The 18,343-nt window shown below is 36.8% G+C and overlaps 1 protein-coding gene across 31 annotated transcripts in view; it reads left to right on the forward strand.

Annotated features, from left to right (window-relative positions):
• The first annotated feature begins 2,176 nt into the window (after positions 1-2,176).
• The window catches only part of LOC110007641 (uncharacterized), a 52,583-nt gene continuing 36,416 nt past the window's right edge, over positions 2,177-18,343 (forward strand). For 13 of the 31 annotated variants that reach the window (XR_016040833.1, XR_016040830.1, XR_016040828.1 and 10 more), the window contains exons 1-5: positions 2,207-2,604; positions 7,040-7,806; positions 8,929-9,004; positions 9,144-9,232; positions 15,310-15,403. Coding sequence is in view for 1 of the 31 variants with exons in the window: in XM_088846787.1 (XP_088702913.1) it covers positions 7,288-7,806; positions 8,929-9,004; positions 9,144-9,184 (636 nt within the window). In the remaining 30 variants the exon portion in view is untranslated. Of the gene's footprint in view, positions 2,605-7,039; positions 7,861-8,928; positions 9,005-9,143; positions 9,233-11,885; positions 12,021-15,309; positions 17,537-18,343 lie in introns of those variants that run through there. The other 18 variants (XR_016040844.1, XR_016040845.1, XR_016040846.1 and 15 more) reach the window with 8 other exon arrangements.

The following is an 18,343-nucleotide window of genomic DNA, read 5'->3' on the forward strand; positions in this document are numbered from 1 at the left end:
CTTGTAGCTACTTTGTTAGCTGTCCAACTTCATATACCTCCTTATGAGGAGTATTTTCGTTCACTACAGTTTTGATATACCACAACATTTGTGTTGTTTTCTTGTCTTTCAAATTATCTTTATTTGAAAATGATATTCTTTATGAGCATTGTATGCTAGAAACTTGTCATGCTCATATTTTGTCTCTTTTTTTTCTACAACCTTAATCAAAGCCCCTTTATGGTGTATCTGCAGTGTCCTATTTAGTACCCTTTCTTGGCTATTTTCAAGGGAGAGAAAAGGCAAAAGGATAAATGAATGAAGAATTATTTAGAGATGTCCTAGTTGGTGAGTACTACATGCACTGGTCCAATGAAAGCAACCGCCAAAATAGGTAGGATAAATAAAATTACATAGGCCGCACTTGCGTTTCCTATGGTTTATGCCTGCTCTTTGTTTTGCCTTGTACTTGTAGGTGTGATATTTTATGTTATTAAGCATTGTTAAATTAGGAGAGCTGCATATTCTTTTCTTTTTTATTCTATTTTTGTTAAAAATAATTGTGGATGTCATGGTGAAGACTCTCTCTCTCTCTCTCTCTCTCTCTCTCTCTCTCTCTCTCTCTCTCTCTCTCTCTCTCTCTCTCTCTCTCTCTCTCTCTCTCTCTCTCTCTCTCTCTCTCTCTCTCTCTCTCTCTCTCTCTCTCTCTCTCTCTCTCTCTCAGTGGAAGCGCAAGATGTAGGAAAAAGGAAGGGAAGGCAAAGAAGAAGGATTTCAAGTTTTAGGCACAAAGCTATACATCAAATTCGCGTAGCATAAATGCTCCCCCTCCCCCATTGGATATATTCTGTTTGGTTAATATATTGTGAACTGTGAAATTTGAAGGATCTGACACATTGAAAGTTCTTATTGACATGTAAAATGTGAAGTTCTTTTGTCGATCTTGGGCCATCTTGGTTCAATTAATGAATGGACAGGGCAGCTAGTTGTACTATTGAGGTAGGAATGATGTTTAAAGGGAATTTGATAAGTGAATCCATTATGAGATCGTCAATGAATCTTAACTGTGCCTAAACTTGGTGGAAAGTTAGAAGTGGTTTTAATTTCTTTAGGGACACCATGACCTATAAAGCATGAATTTCTCAAGGTTCGCCTATGTGATGCTCTTGTTTTTATGTTTTGTTTCTTCTTTTGTTTTCCCCTTAGTGTCAACAAGCCACGAACACCTTCTAAAGGAATAAGAAATGTCCAATGTTGGCATGAAATAACTGGGTGCATACCATAGATAGCGAGCCGTGGAATAATGAAATATCGGCCTATCAAAATTTTGGTTATAAATAGGTTTTATTTCAAAAGGTTGGAGGAAAAACTCGGTTAAAAAATATGGATCACCAAAAAAAAAAGTTAAGTTATAGAATCGTGAATATTTTGGATTTGGTTAAAAAAAATGTATTAAAAAAATCCGATATGAAAAGATCATAGTTGGTAAGTCTCCATTTAAAACAAGATTTTTTAAAGAAATCTCTGATTTTTTTAAATCCGTTAAAAACTCTGAGTTTTTTCAAAAGATCTTCAAAAAATCTCTCTTTTTAATAGTACCGAAATAAATTTGTATTTTAAAAAAACATATTCCCATTAACTTTATTTATTTATTAATTTAATATTATTGAAATTTGTTGTAAAGATAATAAGTAAAGTAACAATGAGAGTAAATTAAAAATCTTGATTTAACAAAAAAATACTTTTTTCATTTTGTACATATTTAAATATTTTTTTTATTTTTCACAACTTTTATATTAATAATTTTTTCACAATTTTATCTCAGTAAATTGAGCTCGGCGAGGTTCGAATTTGTCTCGGCTCGGCTCGGCTAATATCGGCTTAGCTCGGCTGTTATCGACTAAGCTCGGCTAATATTGGCTCGGCTCGGCTAATATTGGCTCGGCTCGGCTCAGATCAATAAAACTCTATTATATTTGAATTAAGATTAGATATGAGCCGAGCTGAGCCGAGCCGATAAAAGCTAAGCTAAGCCGATAAAAGCTTAGCCGAACAGATTTAAGCTGAGCCGAGCCGTTTTAAGCCTAGTCAAGCTAATATAAGCGGAACTCTTATGAGGGCCAGCGTAATATCCACGAAAACCGGAAAAATTTTATGTGTTTTTTTTTTAGAAGAATCAAATCTTTCTGTTTAGATTATACGTAAAACGATAAAAAAAATGGGGCTTAGCTCGAGTGGTTCGTAAGCAGTCGACGATTGTTTTGAGCTGAAGCCTGAAGTTTAGTGTAGGCTACACGGTAAAAGCCAAGCTAGAAAAGTGCTTCCATGGGCTTCTTCTGGTTTTCTGGGTTTTCAAATTGAGGGGAAGAATTGGAGAAGGGAGCGATGCCATGGCTCCGTCGACTGCGAATCTTCATTTTCTTTCGGATAGTGTGCCCGAGTCTCTTGCAACCCTAGTCTTAGCCCATTCCATTATCACCCCAAAACCCCTTTGCCATCCTTCACTCGTTGCCCCAATTCACGGCTTTGGTTTTGCTCGGATACTCATTTGTTAAACGTCTAGCAAAATGCAGCGCAGACAGCTTCCCCAAGCTTCAAATTCTACGCCGAAGATGGAGGATTGGGGTCAGTTTTCTTCTCCTTGCTTTCCATGTGAACGAAGATGAACTGCAGTTGCAGTTAATGTTTAATGTTTGGACTGAATTGATAGTTTGCATGCTTCAATATTATGATGCACCATGGTATTGTTGGACCAAACCATGTGAATTATGAACGTTTGTTGCCATTGGATGTGTTGGATTATGTGTTCCATGCTGATAGACATCAATATTGTGTTAGAAGGCTTATCATAGGGTTTAACGTAAAAATAGTCAGTCCTTTGGAAGAAGATGAAACATAAAACTAGGTGATGAATGAAAATTTTTTCAATAATGCATATTTACCTTAGGAAATGTTCCTTTCTATAAGTCTTTTGTGGCATGCAATGAGAAACAGAGCATCAACATATGAACTTATGCAAATATAGGGCCCACTGGTTCTATGTGGATATGTTATTTGCTGAGATGGGAGATGAAACCTTTATTCCTCCTTGTTGTTTATCCAAATCAGACCTCATAAGGGTGATATCTATCAATTTTAGAGTAGTGTTTGTTTAAGTCTCTAGGACTGACAACATCTCCGTGAATATTCAGTGTGTTGTACTTTCGAAAATTCACAAGCCGCTGTCATTTATTGGTCTTTCTTTTAATAGAGATACTAGACTATAATGAATGTTTCTCCATGGAGAAAAAAGGACTACGAACTATGGCTTCATAGAGCTATGAGCTATCCTTGGATGCGACTGGTTCCGAGTTAGCCAACTCATCTGCCACTGTATTTACCTTCTGAAAAATGTATTTAACAAGTTATTGAGAACTGGTCTTAGTTCTGCTAGTTCTTTAGAAACTACTGATGGCTTTCCAAATTTTCTAGATCACAGTGGTAGTATCGAACTTTATAAAACTGATGGCTCATCTGCAGTTTCCCCTATCTTACCACTTTTTTTGTTGGGTTTTGTGTGTGTGTGTGTGCGTGTGTAGAGAGAGAGAGAGAAAGGATCTTGGAAAGGGTAATTGTTGAGAAAAGGGGAGAGAGAGAGAGAGAGGTGCTATATGAAGTAGAATGGGAGAGAATTTATGTATAACTATGTTTTCATAGGAGTTTGTCAAAAAAAATGCTATCTTTAGAGAGAGAATCCTGGTAATCTTGTGAGATGAGAGGTTCTTCTTTTGGTGTGAGGTTTAGGAAAGGGGAGATAGAATCAATGTCTAAGAGACAGAATATAGAAGAGAATAGATGAGACTTAGGTTGAAGCCGATTTCTATAGGACTTTAATTATATTTAGAGATAAGAGAGAGAGAGAGAGAGAGAGAGAGACAAATTGAAAGGATGAGCCCTTGGGATGTAAAATGGAGAGATTTTAGGGAAAGGGAGAAGTGATGGGTGCAATATATTTGCTGGTTAGGAACTAAAGTCGAGTGCGGTAAGTGAAAAATTTTGGTTTACATTGGTCATCTTTTGGGAGATTTAATTTGAATCAGAATTATGCTTTGGATTTTATACATATCGAATTTAATTGTCTTGAATTGATGGTATGAGGATAGAGGTGCACATGCATTTCCAAGTTAATTAGTATCTAAGAAAAATAAATTGTGTATTTATTTTTTATCAAAACTCCCCTAATAGTAACACTCGTCAAAATGAAAAGGGCCTTGCAACAGACGAATGCCCAAATTAAAGAGGCTTAGTACATAGTACTTCTATGTTACTCTCGTGGTATATTTGTCTCCAGGTAATCATAAGTTCATAAGTCCTCTTCTTACATGGGATATTTCATCAACAATGTGGAGCAGGGGCCATTGGCAGTTAGCCAAACCAGATGCCCATGAAATAACATTGTGGGAGTCCCTTGCTATGGTGAGAGCTTGGCCCCAAGAGTTGTCAAGTAGTTTGAGGCCCTCAAGAAATATGATCTAGCATCTGTTGATTGGAAATCGGAGTGACCTATGGACTTCGAGAAAGAGGTCAAAGTGGAGCCTTTGTGGTCGCTAAAAAGACCTATACTTGATGGCCCTGGGCTGCCTATGGAACAACCATCAAGGTTGAGCTTTACGCGGCCCAACTCTGGAGGAAGCCACAAGGAGGCTCGTGAGTTACTCGTGTAGAAAAGGAGATTGTACTAGTGTAGGTGGAAGGCTGAAGGGGGGAAGCCTTTGAACCGCTTGTGTTTAGTAGCCGAAAAGATAACTGCCACTTTGATTATATCAAACAAGGATTCAATGGTAGAGAACTGTCCTCTGAAGATATGATTGTTACGTTCTATCCAAATTTCCCAAATGAGGGCTGCCATTGAAGCCTTCCACAATATGATACCTGAAGAGGCCTAGGGGTAGAGTTGGAGAGAGGAAAAGAGATTGGGAATATTTTTTGGGGTCACCCATTGTCATTTGAAGAGCTGAAGAAATGCTCCCCAGAAGGAATGGGCCAAGGGACAATATATAAAGAGGTAAGGGTTAGTTTCCTCGGCTTCTCGACACATGATACATCAATTAGGTAAAGCCAAGCCTCTCTTTTGCAGTTGGTCAATAGTTAATGTTCTTCGAAAGAGAGCAATCTAATTGATTGGCCTGTGGATGCATGTACAATGAAGGTTTCACTTTGTGGGTGTGTGGATTGGCGTGTATTTCTACTCATTCATTCTTGCTTGGTCATTCATCTGACTCTGAGATATGAGTTTGGCTGCTTTGCTTTAGTATCGAATGGGCTATGAAGATTCCTATGTGTATCGAATGGCGTATGAAGATTTCTGAATGGTAATTTTAGAAACCTATAATCCAAAATTTTAAAATACATGCGTCTTTTCCTTTCTATAAAACTGGTGGAGGGCACTAAATATAATTGTGCATGCTCCAAATTTTCAAATTTCAAGACTTCTTATTTTATTTTTACTAATCAAATCTACCTGAAATTTGGAGGGTGGGTGCGCTTAGAAAGATGCAGCTTAAGAACATTATGAAAATTACTCAAATAGTGAAAATGATCACACCCCAAGTTTTATAATACTAAAATTCCTGAGATGTGATAGTTTATTCTTAAGGAACAAAACAAATTCTAAATTTTTTTTTCTTATATATTGCTCCAAAATAAATTTTCCAGTCACAAGCTTTCAGACTTGTACAAAGCTTATTGCTTATAACAACATGAGGATTTATATATATATATATATGAGTAATGATCCTATGAGACCCTCCCACATCCATGTGTGTAGGACCCCAAAGGATCACCATTAAATTTGATACATATCTCTAGAAAAGTTATCACATGGGTGTTGGACTTGACTTTTCTAGAGATCTGTGCCAAATTTAATGGTGATCCTTTGGGGTCATACACACATGGGTGTGGGAGTATATAAAATTGACAAACCACTTTGACAAACTTCAGTTATGATCTAGGCCAAGTAGTTTTATATAGCCAATCTTGGTCCTTACCCAAGTCATACAAAAATTGATTTCTCACTTCAATCATACCTAGCCAGGGGTCATGAAATTGTAGTAAAGAATTGAGGATATTGTTAATTGATGGAGCTTTTTATAGTGTCTTTATTGTGTTGTGGCAACCCTAAATTAGTGAGTTTATTATCATGAAATGAAACAACATGTTGAAGCCCTTGATAATGATCCACTTCTTGTATTTCTGGAGGGATTTTGTGAATAATGTGTACATAGGTATGTTTAACATGGTATGTAACTATGTGCATTTGATTTCGTTTAAGATGGTATGTAACTATGTGCATTTGATTTCATTTTAGGTGTACATTAAGAAATAATCAACATCATATGACTCTGATTGTAGACATGAATTTTGTTTTGGTCATTTATGACCTGCTTGTTAGATTTAATCATAAAATGATGAGCAATTGGTAAGATGCATAATAGCTTTTATTTTAGTTGGAATTCTTATTTCCTCTTCCCAATTCTATCTTGAATAACCATTGAATTTTTCATTTGGCCCATGGGATCATTGGATCTAGAGTCATTTCATTTTGATTTGTCATATGCATGATGATATTGTGCACCTCATGAGTTTGGCAGTATTTAATCTACTCATAGAACATGGGAGTAGCTGAATGGATTAGATGAATCAAAGATGCAGTTTTTAGACATGTTTTGGTGTGTGGCTTTACTACTATATCCAATTAATCTGTTGCTGCTTCTGACACATCAGTAGACAATCTGGTGAGGCTCACCAAACACGTCATTTTTTGGCGACAAACATATCTCGAAATCTTTTTTATGTTAGTTTTTCTTATTTTTCTATTACTCTAATTATGTATAAATACTTTGGTAAAAGAATAATATTTATAATTTTAAAATTCATGTTTTATTCTTTTAAGATGTTTAAGATATTTAGAACTTTTTGTGTTAATAGTACAAAACTGAAGAGTAATTTTTTATATGTACCACCAATGATTGAGAGGAAGAAGGTTGGTTGACTGGTGAATAATTTTTGTATGTACCACCAGTGATTGAGAGGAAGAAGGTTGGTTGACCATATTAGAGATAATGAAAAATACATAGAGAGGGTTATTCAATGAACTTGGGTCCGTCTGAGAGTGCTTTCCCTCTTCTCCCTCGCTTGGGCCCTCCTCGAACATCGCCTTCCTCCGCCCAAGCCCTGACCCCTACTCGACCACCGCCTTCCATCGCCCAACCCTCTTCCTCTCTAACCTCTCCCCCCCTTCTTACCATAGCTACACCAGCCTAATCCATAATGGAGCTCCTTCGCCTAATTCGCCATTCCAATTGGGGGGCCACATCTTTCCATATTGTGAAGGCTTTGAGGTCCTCTTCAGTGGGTCGATACACCACCCCCATGCACAACATCAAAGGTATAGAGAAATGGAATAGGGAAGTTTGGGCTGTCTCAGACCTAACATGTCTGAAGAATTTCTTTTCTCTTTCCCATCCGAAGTCAGCCGTAATTGTGCCCTGCAGGGACACCATTCTCAGTTCAATGGGGCATCTCTCGCCCTTTCTGCTTGGAATTAGAACTTGGGAGCCGAGCCGAACTGTATTAGCCAATGGAAAAAAAAGGCAAATTTCCAATCACCGCTCATGGAGGACTGCCCTTTTTGCTGAAAAGCTGCTATATAGGGCAGCAAAACTTACTTCGCAAGCTGCTCTAGTGAGAGAAAAGAGGAGCTCTGATCTGGTTATGGATGTGAAACCTGGCAAGGCCATACCTGCTTCCTTGGAACTCCTCAATGAAAAATACGATGAATGTAGCAAGGTTTGAGCAGAGTATGCCATGACTTTTTTTTGTATGCCAAGACTTTTCACCTAGGTATTGCTCTCTCTCTCTCGAATTGCTCTCTCTCCCATTGGGGGGAGGCTTGGGGGTGAAGGAAGTTGGAATGGGTACTCTCTCCTCTCTCTATCCGAGAATTTCAATGGGTACTGTAAATGGGACCGGCTTTTTTAATGTGTCCCTCTTTCTAAATTAACACTTCTCTCTAAACTAAATTGTGTAGCATTATTTATACTCTCCCTGAAAAAAAACTGATTGATTAGCTACTATGCTATGAGTCTTTATGCTGTTGCTCTGTTTTTGAACTTATAATTAGCTACGTTACTCCTCCCTTCCTTTCTCTACTTCTCTTTCTCTCTCTTCTCTTTATAGTAATGTGACAAAATTTTAAGATAGAGGTGGACAGTAATGTGACAAAGTTTTAAGATAAAGGTGGACAGTCAAACATGCACAGAAAAATGCATATTCAGAATAATTTATAATTCATATATATGGAAAACTGGTAATGATTATATTCATATTTCTAAAAATATGAATATCCAGATTCTGTTTTGTCAAGCAGAAACATAAAGTTTTAAACGACAAGAAAAGAATCTCGTTTCCCTTTTTTCTGCACCATTTTTATTTAAATGAGAGATAGCAGATAGAGAAGCTCACTGTGATGAAAATGCTATGGGATATGTTATAGGGAGTACAAACTCCATGGAAATGATAAGCCGGTAAGAATGTCGGCCATAACCCTCCAATTTTTTTTTTTTGTGGGTAAGTCAGTGGGGGAGACATAACCCTCCAATTCTATTTTCGGACATGCAATTTCCGAGATATAATTACCTGTCACTTTGCATTGGTATATCTGCGATTTGGAGGTATTTGGATTGAGTCGAGGCACAAGAGAAGTTAATGGTAATCATAATCTCGGAGATTCTCATAAAAGTAACCATGATTTTCAGTTCACATAAAGTACAGAAGAGAGAGAGAGAGAAAGAGGGAGAGAGAGAAAGAGGGAGAGAATTTTTGAGGATTTTTTTGGTTAAAAATGGGAGAAATGTGATTGGTGAGTGTTTTGATTGGTTGATTATTTAATTGGTTAAAAATGGATTTCAGAAGGGGTGTCAGCGTGAAGTAGTGGAGGGAGAGAAGCCTTGTCCAATGACACATCTGTCAACTGATCATTCTAACTGTGAGTGATGTGGTAATTTCTGATTTGTGTTTCATTATATTTGTTGTGAGAGAAAATGTTCTTCCTTGGTTTTTTCTTTTCTTTTTTCTTTTATTTATCAGTATCGAGTGTTAAGCATGAGGTAGTAATGTATGTGCAGGGAACAACGCTGAATTGCTTCTACGAGATCGACCACCTTAGGCTGCTTGTAAATCCCCTATTCACCTCAAGACAATTTGTGTTGTGTGGGTATGGAAACTAACAAAACCCTATTCTATTCTCAATGACCCCTTGAGTTTTACTGTTGCCATCATATTAGATAGTTTCTCAGATATTTGGACTGTCTGGATTTGATGGTTTCATGAATTTTACATCTATTAATTCTTCTTTCTAGTTCATGGCATTGGTTCTATCATATTTTGTCCTGCCTTAGTTCCAGGGTACAAGAAGGGTACATTAAAGAACATAAAAAACATAAGAATTATATAAACTTGTGGGATCAATTTATGTATATGTAATTTGGATATGCTTTACAATGGATTGTGAGTTTTTATTGTCAAATGCCCTATTTCTATATTTTTCTTTTTGGATTTTGCTGGAATCTCCAACCGTAAACCATATTGTCTAATCCAATTTGTTATATTATTTTCAGCTTATTTGGATTCCTTACATGTTTATTTTTAGTTTTGTTTCGGGTTTAAAGTTTTTATTTTATTTATTAGCATTTTAAAGAAATCCTTTTTTTGAAGGGGCTTGGGTCATGTACGGGCCTAGTCCATTCAGCCTCACACTTGGCTGAGTTACTCAGGCTGATTCCAAGGCCCAAGCAAAGTAGAATAACACTTCTTAGTATTAACCATGAATGTCTGTTACACGCACAGACATGGCCATGGTGTAAATGCTCATACAAGAAACCATTCATTTCTTGAACATTGGGAAATTTTGGTAGTTTACTCATGAATATTATTTTTAATAGATTTTTCACATAACACAGCGTAGAAACATGTGGACAAATGAGGCATGTGATGATTTTTTCTTTTATTCTTTTCTACATACTTGCTGAACATCTATGGGGATAAAAATATTTTAAGATCCTTAACTAACTCTTTTTTTTTTTTTTTTTTTTCCTATTTTTCTTTTTTATGATGGTTCGAGTGTTTGAAAAAAGCATAAACCAATTTAGAAAGATATTCCCGTTAATGAAATATTTGTTGTAAACCTAAGACCCGCCATGAATGATGAGCTTAGGTGCATTGGCCAAAAAATGGTGATAACAAAGATGGCAGAGGTCAAGGAGGTAGGACATGAAACCTTGTGAGATCGAGGCTTTTTTCTAGAACTTGGGAAGAGCTTAAGGGAATTTCGGATCTGATTTGGTAACAGATGGAGAGCTTACGCTTGGATGGTTTCTGACCTTTGCATATGTATATCATATGTAGTCCACTCTGCCTTGTACTTGGTTGAGTTACTTGCTCAGGCAAGAATCAAGTCCAAGGCCCAAGCAAAGTGTTATAACATCGCTTAGTATTAACCATGAATGTCTGTCATATATGAACCCATTCATTTCTTTAACATTGGGAAATTGTGGTTATTTCCTCAAGAATAATATTTTTAATAGATTTTTCACATAACACAACATAGAAGCTTATGAACAAATGAGGCATGTGATGAAGTTTTTGTTTTTTTTTTTTTAACAAACTTGTTAAACATCTATGGGGATGAAAACATCTATTTGTCCCTTTCCTATTTATTTATTTATTTTTATTTTTCGGGTCGAGTGTTTGAAAAAAGTATAAACCAATTTAGAAAGATATTTGTTGTAAACCTGAGACCTGCCATGATTAATTTGGTTTGGTGCCTTGGCTGAAAACTAGTGATTATAGAGATGGTAGAAGTCAAGAAGGTAGGACACGAAACCTTGTGAGATCGAAGCGTTTTTTTTAGCACTAGAGAAGAGCTTGAGGGACTTTGGGATCTGATTTGTTAACAAATGGAGAGCCTACGCTTGGATGGTTTTTAACCTTCGCGTCTTTGTGTTTTCTCAACGCAATCTTCTTTATATCTATGCTATTATTGGTTTTCCTCATTGTTTTTGTTTGTTATCTCTTCCATTTTTTTCTATTATAATTGATTTTGTACTATGAAGCACATCATATTTTGTTATGCTTTTATGATTCACTTTATATGATCCGTTCTTGTCATGTGTTTTGTTACTTTTGTATATTGGGTCTAAAATTTCTTCAGAAGGTCCTGGGAGAAATGCTCAACAATTTATGCTCTAAACTCTTGGACTATAGAACTGAATTTACAGTTTACAAGAAAAAGTTTTAGTATGATCCATAAAACTTTCTTCTCATAGAATGTTTTTTTTTCTCTCGACAACCCAATTTTTTCCCTCTAAAACCATTTTCTATCTCTTTTGGGTTGGATGCCTTAATTGCGTTTTTCTTTTACTCCACATATGTCCCATCTATTTGAGGCTGCCTCCAAACCCTAGATTTATCACCCTAAGGTCGTCGGCATAGGACCTTTATAGATTGGTATCGATGGATGCCTTAATTCCATTTTTCTCGATTCTTCTTTTTCCTTGTTATTTTTACAATTGATAGAGGTGATATTGATGGATAAAATGAAAGTAGACGTTGTTGGTAATGGTAATGGTTTGACCTGGACACATGGTTTGAGTTACTCTTTTTTTTTTTACCTATCTGCCATCATTTCCTATTAGATAAGGGCAAGCTTTCTATGCATCCCCTACAGCATAAAGCTTATATACTGCCCCTTATCCAACCGTCCATTCTATATGGACGGTTGAGATGGCCCTAATCACAATGTCACGTTACATGTCTAAGAGAAAATATTCATAGGACCATTACAACTGTAGAAATGGCTATGATTGCAGATAAATGCCACATGAGAAGTTTATTTCTGGCAGTCAAGGATGAGAGATCCTAAAGATTCTTGCCAGAGGAATTGCAAATGCCATAAAGTCTCCAACAGGTTTCTTTGAAACAAACACCATACGCATATTTGACAGGTAGATGGTACCCTTGGCTTTAACTTTACCTCTAAGAGCTCTCATAAGAAAGACACCAACTCGCTAGGTTAGAATGCTACTATGGAATCAAAACCCGAACAAAATTGCACTTTAGTGCATCAAGCCTGCAAGTATAATGAGAAGTTTATAATAACTCTTTCCTTTTCTATTATTGTTGTTGGCGCATTGATTGCCACACTCGAAGTTCAATGAGTTCGAATTTTTTTTTTTTTTTAGGACATTACCATTGGTTGGTTATCCATGTAAAAAAACAAATTCCACAAAAAAGCATTTGCATGCCAAAAGCCAAAATCATATTTGAAGTATAGAAAAATTGAATTTCTTGTCCACCATATTCAAGCTTTATAAATATTCAATAGCGAATATGTGATGGTACAAACTAGTGGTAAACATAGCATCACAATAGGAAGAGGTCACAGGCAATCTTCATATACAACATGCTAACAAGTTTATAGTTGTTACCTAACAATTAACCACTTGTTTGAAAATTCCAACCAATTTCACAGGAGTAGGAGAAGACCACTGTTCTGGTTTCTTTGTTTTACCTACTGCAACAAGTAAAAATGATACCAAGATGGATGATTGCTTATCAAGTGAAAATGACGAAAACTTGATAATATGAAGGAACTCAACTTCCCAAAATAAATGTTCAGAAACCAGCATGATTCTGCCTCTCAAAATTAAGGGGAATGCATTGCCTTCATGTCACCTCTCGGCACTACCAAGCATTTCCACACTTACCTATATATCTCCAATGTCTCCTCCAAGCTTGCCAAGCATTTTGCACGTGCACCCCAAGATTTTTCATGCATTTCTCAGGGTAAAACATTTGAAGTATTCATCAGAGTTTTCCACAGAATTTTCAGCACACATCTAAATGCTTTCATTTTCATAAAAGATTCCCTATTATGGCATCATATTCTATGTATCTATTCCGAGCATGGGGACCATGTTTTACTAACTTTTTTTCTCTTTTTCAAGACTACACATGAAATTGCATTTCCAATGGAAATTTATCAACCGAAAGACAATACCTTTTTTCATGGTACTAAAAAGTAAATTTACAACAAATTGTTCAGTGACCAATCTGACATGATAATGAGGCAGTCTTGAGACAAAAAAAAACTATCCAGAAGTTAGACACACAATACCCCAAGCTCTCAATTTCAGTCACAAGGACCTACTGCTCTTTCCTACAATCACTTAGTGCATATCATCCGGATCCTCCATAGTAATCAGAAACTCTTTTTGTCGACGGCATTCACGCACAAGTGCCACCACAACACAAAACTTTGTCACTGCAGTGTCATTTATGCTGCCATTCCCCATACTCTCACCTCTCACTCACTGGCGTCTAAAACTCTCACCCAAGAGGCTCATAAACATGATCAATGAAAAACAAAATGTAGACCTAGCTTTACAATTCTTTGACCATGCTGCGAAATATCACCTCAATTTCTTTCATAATTCTGATACTTATCATATATAGAGAAATTAGCCATGGCTAGGGATTTGAATTCCATGGAAATTATACTCAAAGAGCTAAAGGATCCCAAAATTTCAGTGAAATAACATTCATGGATGTTATTCCAATCTATGGCTTTGCAAACAAGCCCAAGTTGGCCCTTCAGTCCTTTTTCAGGATGCATGAGTTTAGGATAAACAAGTCAGGTCTTTTAATGCAATGATTCAGATCTTTTAGTACTCTTTTGAATGCAATGATTCAGAACAAAAGGCTTGATTTGGTTAATTATATGTATTGTATAGGAATTGCAGGAAATTTGGGATATTTCCAATTGTTTTTACCTACAATATCCTAATTAAGGCCTTGTGTTAAACGAACGATTTGAAATCTGCTTTCTAGGTTTTGGGGGAGATGCCAAGCTAGGGTTTTTTTTTCCAAATACTATAACTCTATAACTCTATAACCTTTCCAAATTTGGATGAGATTATAAGCAGAGTTTGGGTCCCTGATCGTTCAACTTGCACAGTCATAATTGATGGTTTAGGGAAATTACTGGAGGCTGTTAAGCTCATAGTGACATGAAGGACAATTGAGTTCTTCGAAATGATGTCACGTATGGTGTAGTTATTAAATCTTACCATAAAGAGCGGCGACCAAGCGAGGCTTTAAGCCTTTTGAATGAAATGCTTGAGAAGAAGTTTATACCATGCCCATCCTCGTGTTGCAAATTTTTTTATTTTATATGTCAAGAAGGCAAGGTTGATGAGGCTTGTATGCTATGGAAGAAGCTCTTAAAGAGGAACTGCACCCAGATAATCCTATATATAGTACACTCATGTATTGCCTTTGTGAAGGTGGTAAACTTAAAGCGGCGAGGAAGCTTTTTGATGAGTTTGAGAAAGGGTTTTATCCAAGACATATAATAGAATGGGGAGTTGTGAGAGGCAGGGAGATTATGGGATGATATGCTCGGCAAAGCGTGTGTTACTAAGGTTTTTCACTAACAATAGGTTGATCAAAGGGTTTTCTAGCACTAGAAGGGCAAGTGAAGGTTTTAACATATTTGGAGGAAATGCTACACAAAAGGTGCAATGCCAATGAGTCCGCAAATGCCCAACACAGTGTGCTCCCATGATGGGGTTAGACTATTTAGGACAATAGAGGCTGGTATGTGGTCTGGGATTGTGTTCCCAAATGTGTCTTTTACGTGGACATTCATTTTTATGAACATGCTCGGTGACCATGTCTATTTCTTTCACCCTTCAAGAATTGTACTTTTCTTGTCCTATTTACTTTGTCATTTTCTACTTTGTCTTCTTCTAGCCATTTTTCTAATATTCTTCTTCTAGCCGTTATTGTCCTATCTACTTTGTACTCTTCTAGCCTTTACGTGGAATATTGGATTTCTGTTCGTTTCCTATATTTTAATAAAAACTGCTAAATGCCTTCTTTCTGTTGAAAATGCAATTAGTGGAATACTGAAGCGAGCTTCTAATGGGGAGGGATCCTTCAATTGGTCACTTTTAGTATCAGAATGTTGGTCCACTTTTTGGGCATTATGTCGTAGATTTGATGCGGTTATTTATGGTGCATGGTTCTTTGATACTGCCAACATGAAGAAAACACCCACTTTACTCATTTAAAAAACAGATCATAAAGGGGAAAAAAAAAGGCGGAACTATAAATCAAGACCAAATATCTTGTTAATGCTCCTGGAATGACTGCTTCAAATAGACGCAAGTATAACTTGAATTCTTTCATTAATGTTAACTAATGGCTTTTCATATCCCGCTGGGCTTGCAGGACCTCACCTTGTTGCGCAGCAGCTCAAATGACTTTGACACTTTTGGTTTATGAAATAGTTTATCAAATTTTACGGTGAAAATGGAGGATTGGGGTAAGTTCTTGTCTCCTTTCTTTCCCTGAGAAATGAAGATGAGCTGCAGTTAATATTTAGTGTTTAAACTGAATGGATACTTTGTATGCTTCAATATTCTGATGCACTAACCATGGTATTGCTGGACCAAACCATGTGAAGTTATGAACATTTGTTGCCATGGGATGTGTAGGGTTATATGCATGCTCATGAGTTTGGCTTGCTGCTGGATGTCAATATGTGTTAGAAGGCTTATCATCTTAAACATAGTCAAGTCTTTTGGAAGAAGATGAAACATAAAACCTAGGACAGGCCACCTAGTTCATGACTAGGTGTTTTTCAAAAAACGCCGCCTAGGCGGCGGCCGAATTTTCGTTCATTGATACTATGAGACCATTTACCTTTGTTGAAAGGAGGTCATAATTGTTGTGAGCCATTAAATGTCAAATTGGATGCCTCGAGATTTCACTAAGATAGAGAAACTTATCTTGAAAACTGTGAGTCTAACAAATGACACTCACAACCACTCAATTTGAAATGTGATGGACTAGTGTGATTGTTATCTCCTTGCATTAAAAGTAAGTAAAAATTACTAAAATCCCCCAAGTTGGATGTTCTTCTTGTATTGCCTCCAATTGAAAATCTCTTTCGTCCAGTATCCCAAAATATTTCTTTTTTTTCACTGGCTCCCCAAGATACTGTTTAACTTTGTTTGTGATAAAAGTGCCCTTATTAATGTTTCATATAAAAGTAAAAAAAAGAAAAAATCATATTTTTGTCTTTTTTAATTTTTAATTTTTCTCTTTCTAAGCCCACCTTCCATTCCGTCATCTCTTTTAAACTTTAAATGGTTATGTTAGTTTCTCTCTCTAAGTCTCTCTTTAGAAATGTGAATAGGTTTGTTGGTTTGTCTTTCTTTCCCATTCTCTCTAAAAGCATGAATTGATTTTTTGGTTTATCTTTCTTTCTCATTTTATCTCTCCGAGTAGAAACCTATTACATCTCTAGAGAGAGAAACTAGTCCATTTTCATTTTTAGGGAGGGATATGAATATGAATGAGACTAGTTTTGCTTTATGGGGTGGAATGTTGGGCAGACAAAAAACAATATGCCCACATAATGAGTTTAGCAGAGATGAAGATGTTGAGATGGATAAGTGGCAAGACAAGAAGGGATAGATCTCGAAATGAATCCATTTGGAAAAAATTTTGTGTAACACCATTAAGTGATAAGATGAGAGAGGCTAGAGTTTGGTGGGCTGGCCATATGTGGTGTCGACCCAGTGCATCGCCTGTTAGGAGGTGCAAGTTAGTTCAAGTGAAAGAATTGAAAAGGGTAAGGGGTGAGACCAAAAGGACGTGGTTGGAAGTAATTTAAAAAGATATGGGGACATATAGCCTCATTGAGGGTATGGCCTTTAATAGAGTAGAATGGTAGATCAGGATTCATGTAGCCGACCCCAATTAATTGAGAAGAGGCTATGATGATGATGATGATATGAATTATGAATATGAATGAGATTGCGTCTTTAGTAACTTTTTGGGCTTCCAATCACCGCCTCTTTGTAGGAATCTCTGCTACATCTTTTCTTCACGACTGGAGAAATATTATGTGCCACCGTCCCTGCAAGCCCAATCGAACCCACTAGTGGCAACTGCCTAACTTTGGTATTATTAAACTCAATTTCGATGGCTGCTCCTTTGGAAACCCAGTCCACACAGGAGCTAGGTGTGTATAGGGACCATTGTGGGGCTATCCTGTACCCCTATTCAGTATACTTAGGCATCCAAAACTCTCAATTTGTTGAAGCTATGGCCCTCCTAGGTTTGAAAAGTCTCAACTCCTCTTGGGGACAAAGGCTTAATGTGGAAGGGGACGCTAGGAACGTTATCACTGGGGAGCTTTTGAAACGCTGACAATGGCCTTATAAATCATTCGATAAAAAGTGAATGACAAAAACCCACCCAATTATTAATTGTCTGTTATTCATCAAAACTCTCATATACATATTTTGATAGAACCAAATGTGTTGGTCAATCTTTATTTCTAGCTACTGTAAACAAGCATATATGTTATAAAATTGGTAACAAATATCCACCAATTTGTATCAATGTATACTTGGAGATTTGGCAGCTTTGGCAAAACTTAAGGTCATTTAGTTAACTTTTCCAACCTGAGCTTGTTTTTTAATAATGCTTTTTGTATTTTATGATTCTAGTTTTGCCTTTGGCCGCTAGGATGGTGTTATAACTTATTGATAAAAAAATATACATTGTGTATAATCTTGCCTTCTATTGTTTTGTGTAACCAATTAACTATAGTGGAGCTAGACTGGGATATGTGGGTCCTGTAGGAGATACAAATTCTGCTATTAGAATAATATTTTATTGTTGGTTGCAACATTGGTTGAGTTTGTTTTTTTTGAAGTTGTATTGAAAAGAAAAAAAGAGAGTACAAAATAGGACCACCTGGGGGGTTTTGTACATAAAAAATGGCTGCCCTTGGGGGATGGAGCTATATACAATTCCCTAGAGACGGTAATTAAAGGAAGGAGAAAGGGGAAGGGAGCGGGAACCCTTAGAAGGGACTCTGACTGAGTATGCAAAAAATGCTTAGCCTATGGCTTGTGACGTGCCCTCTTTAGCATGAGTTTGCTTCTATGTCATACTCACGGTATATTTGTCTCCAAGTAATCATAAGTTCATAAGTCCTCTTCTTACATGGGATATTTCATCAACAATGTGGAGCAGGGGCCGTTGGCAGTTAGCCGAACCAGAGGCCCATGAAATAACATTGTGGGAGTCCCTTGCTATGGTGAGACCTTGGCCCCAAGAGTTGTCAAATAGTTTGAGGCCCTCAAGAAATATGATCTAGCATCTGCTGATTGGAAATCGGAGTGACCTATGGACTTCGAGAAAGAGGTCAAAGTGGAGCCTTTGTGGTCTCTAAAAAGACCTATAC

Source organism: Amborella trichopoda, chromosome 9, assembly GCF_054954075.1.
Source record: "Amborella trichopoda isolate Santa Cruz 75 chromosome 9, AtrichopodaSantaCruz75HAP2 v2.0, whole genome shotgun sequence".
Classification (NCBI taxonomy): domain Eukaryota; kingdom Viridiplantae; phylum Streptophyta; class Magnoliopsida; order Amborellales; family Amborellaceae; genus Amborella; species Amborella trichopoda.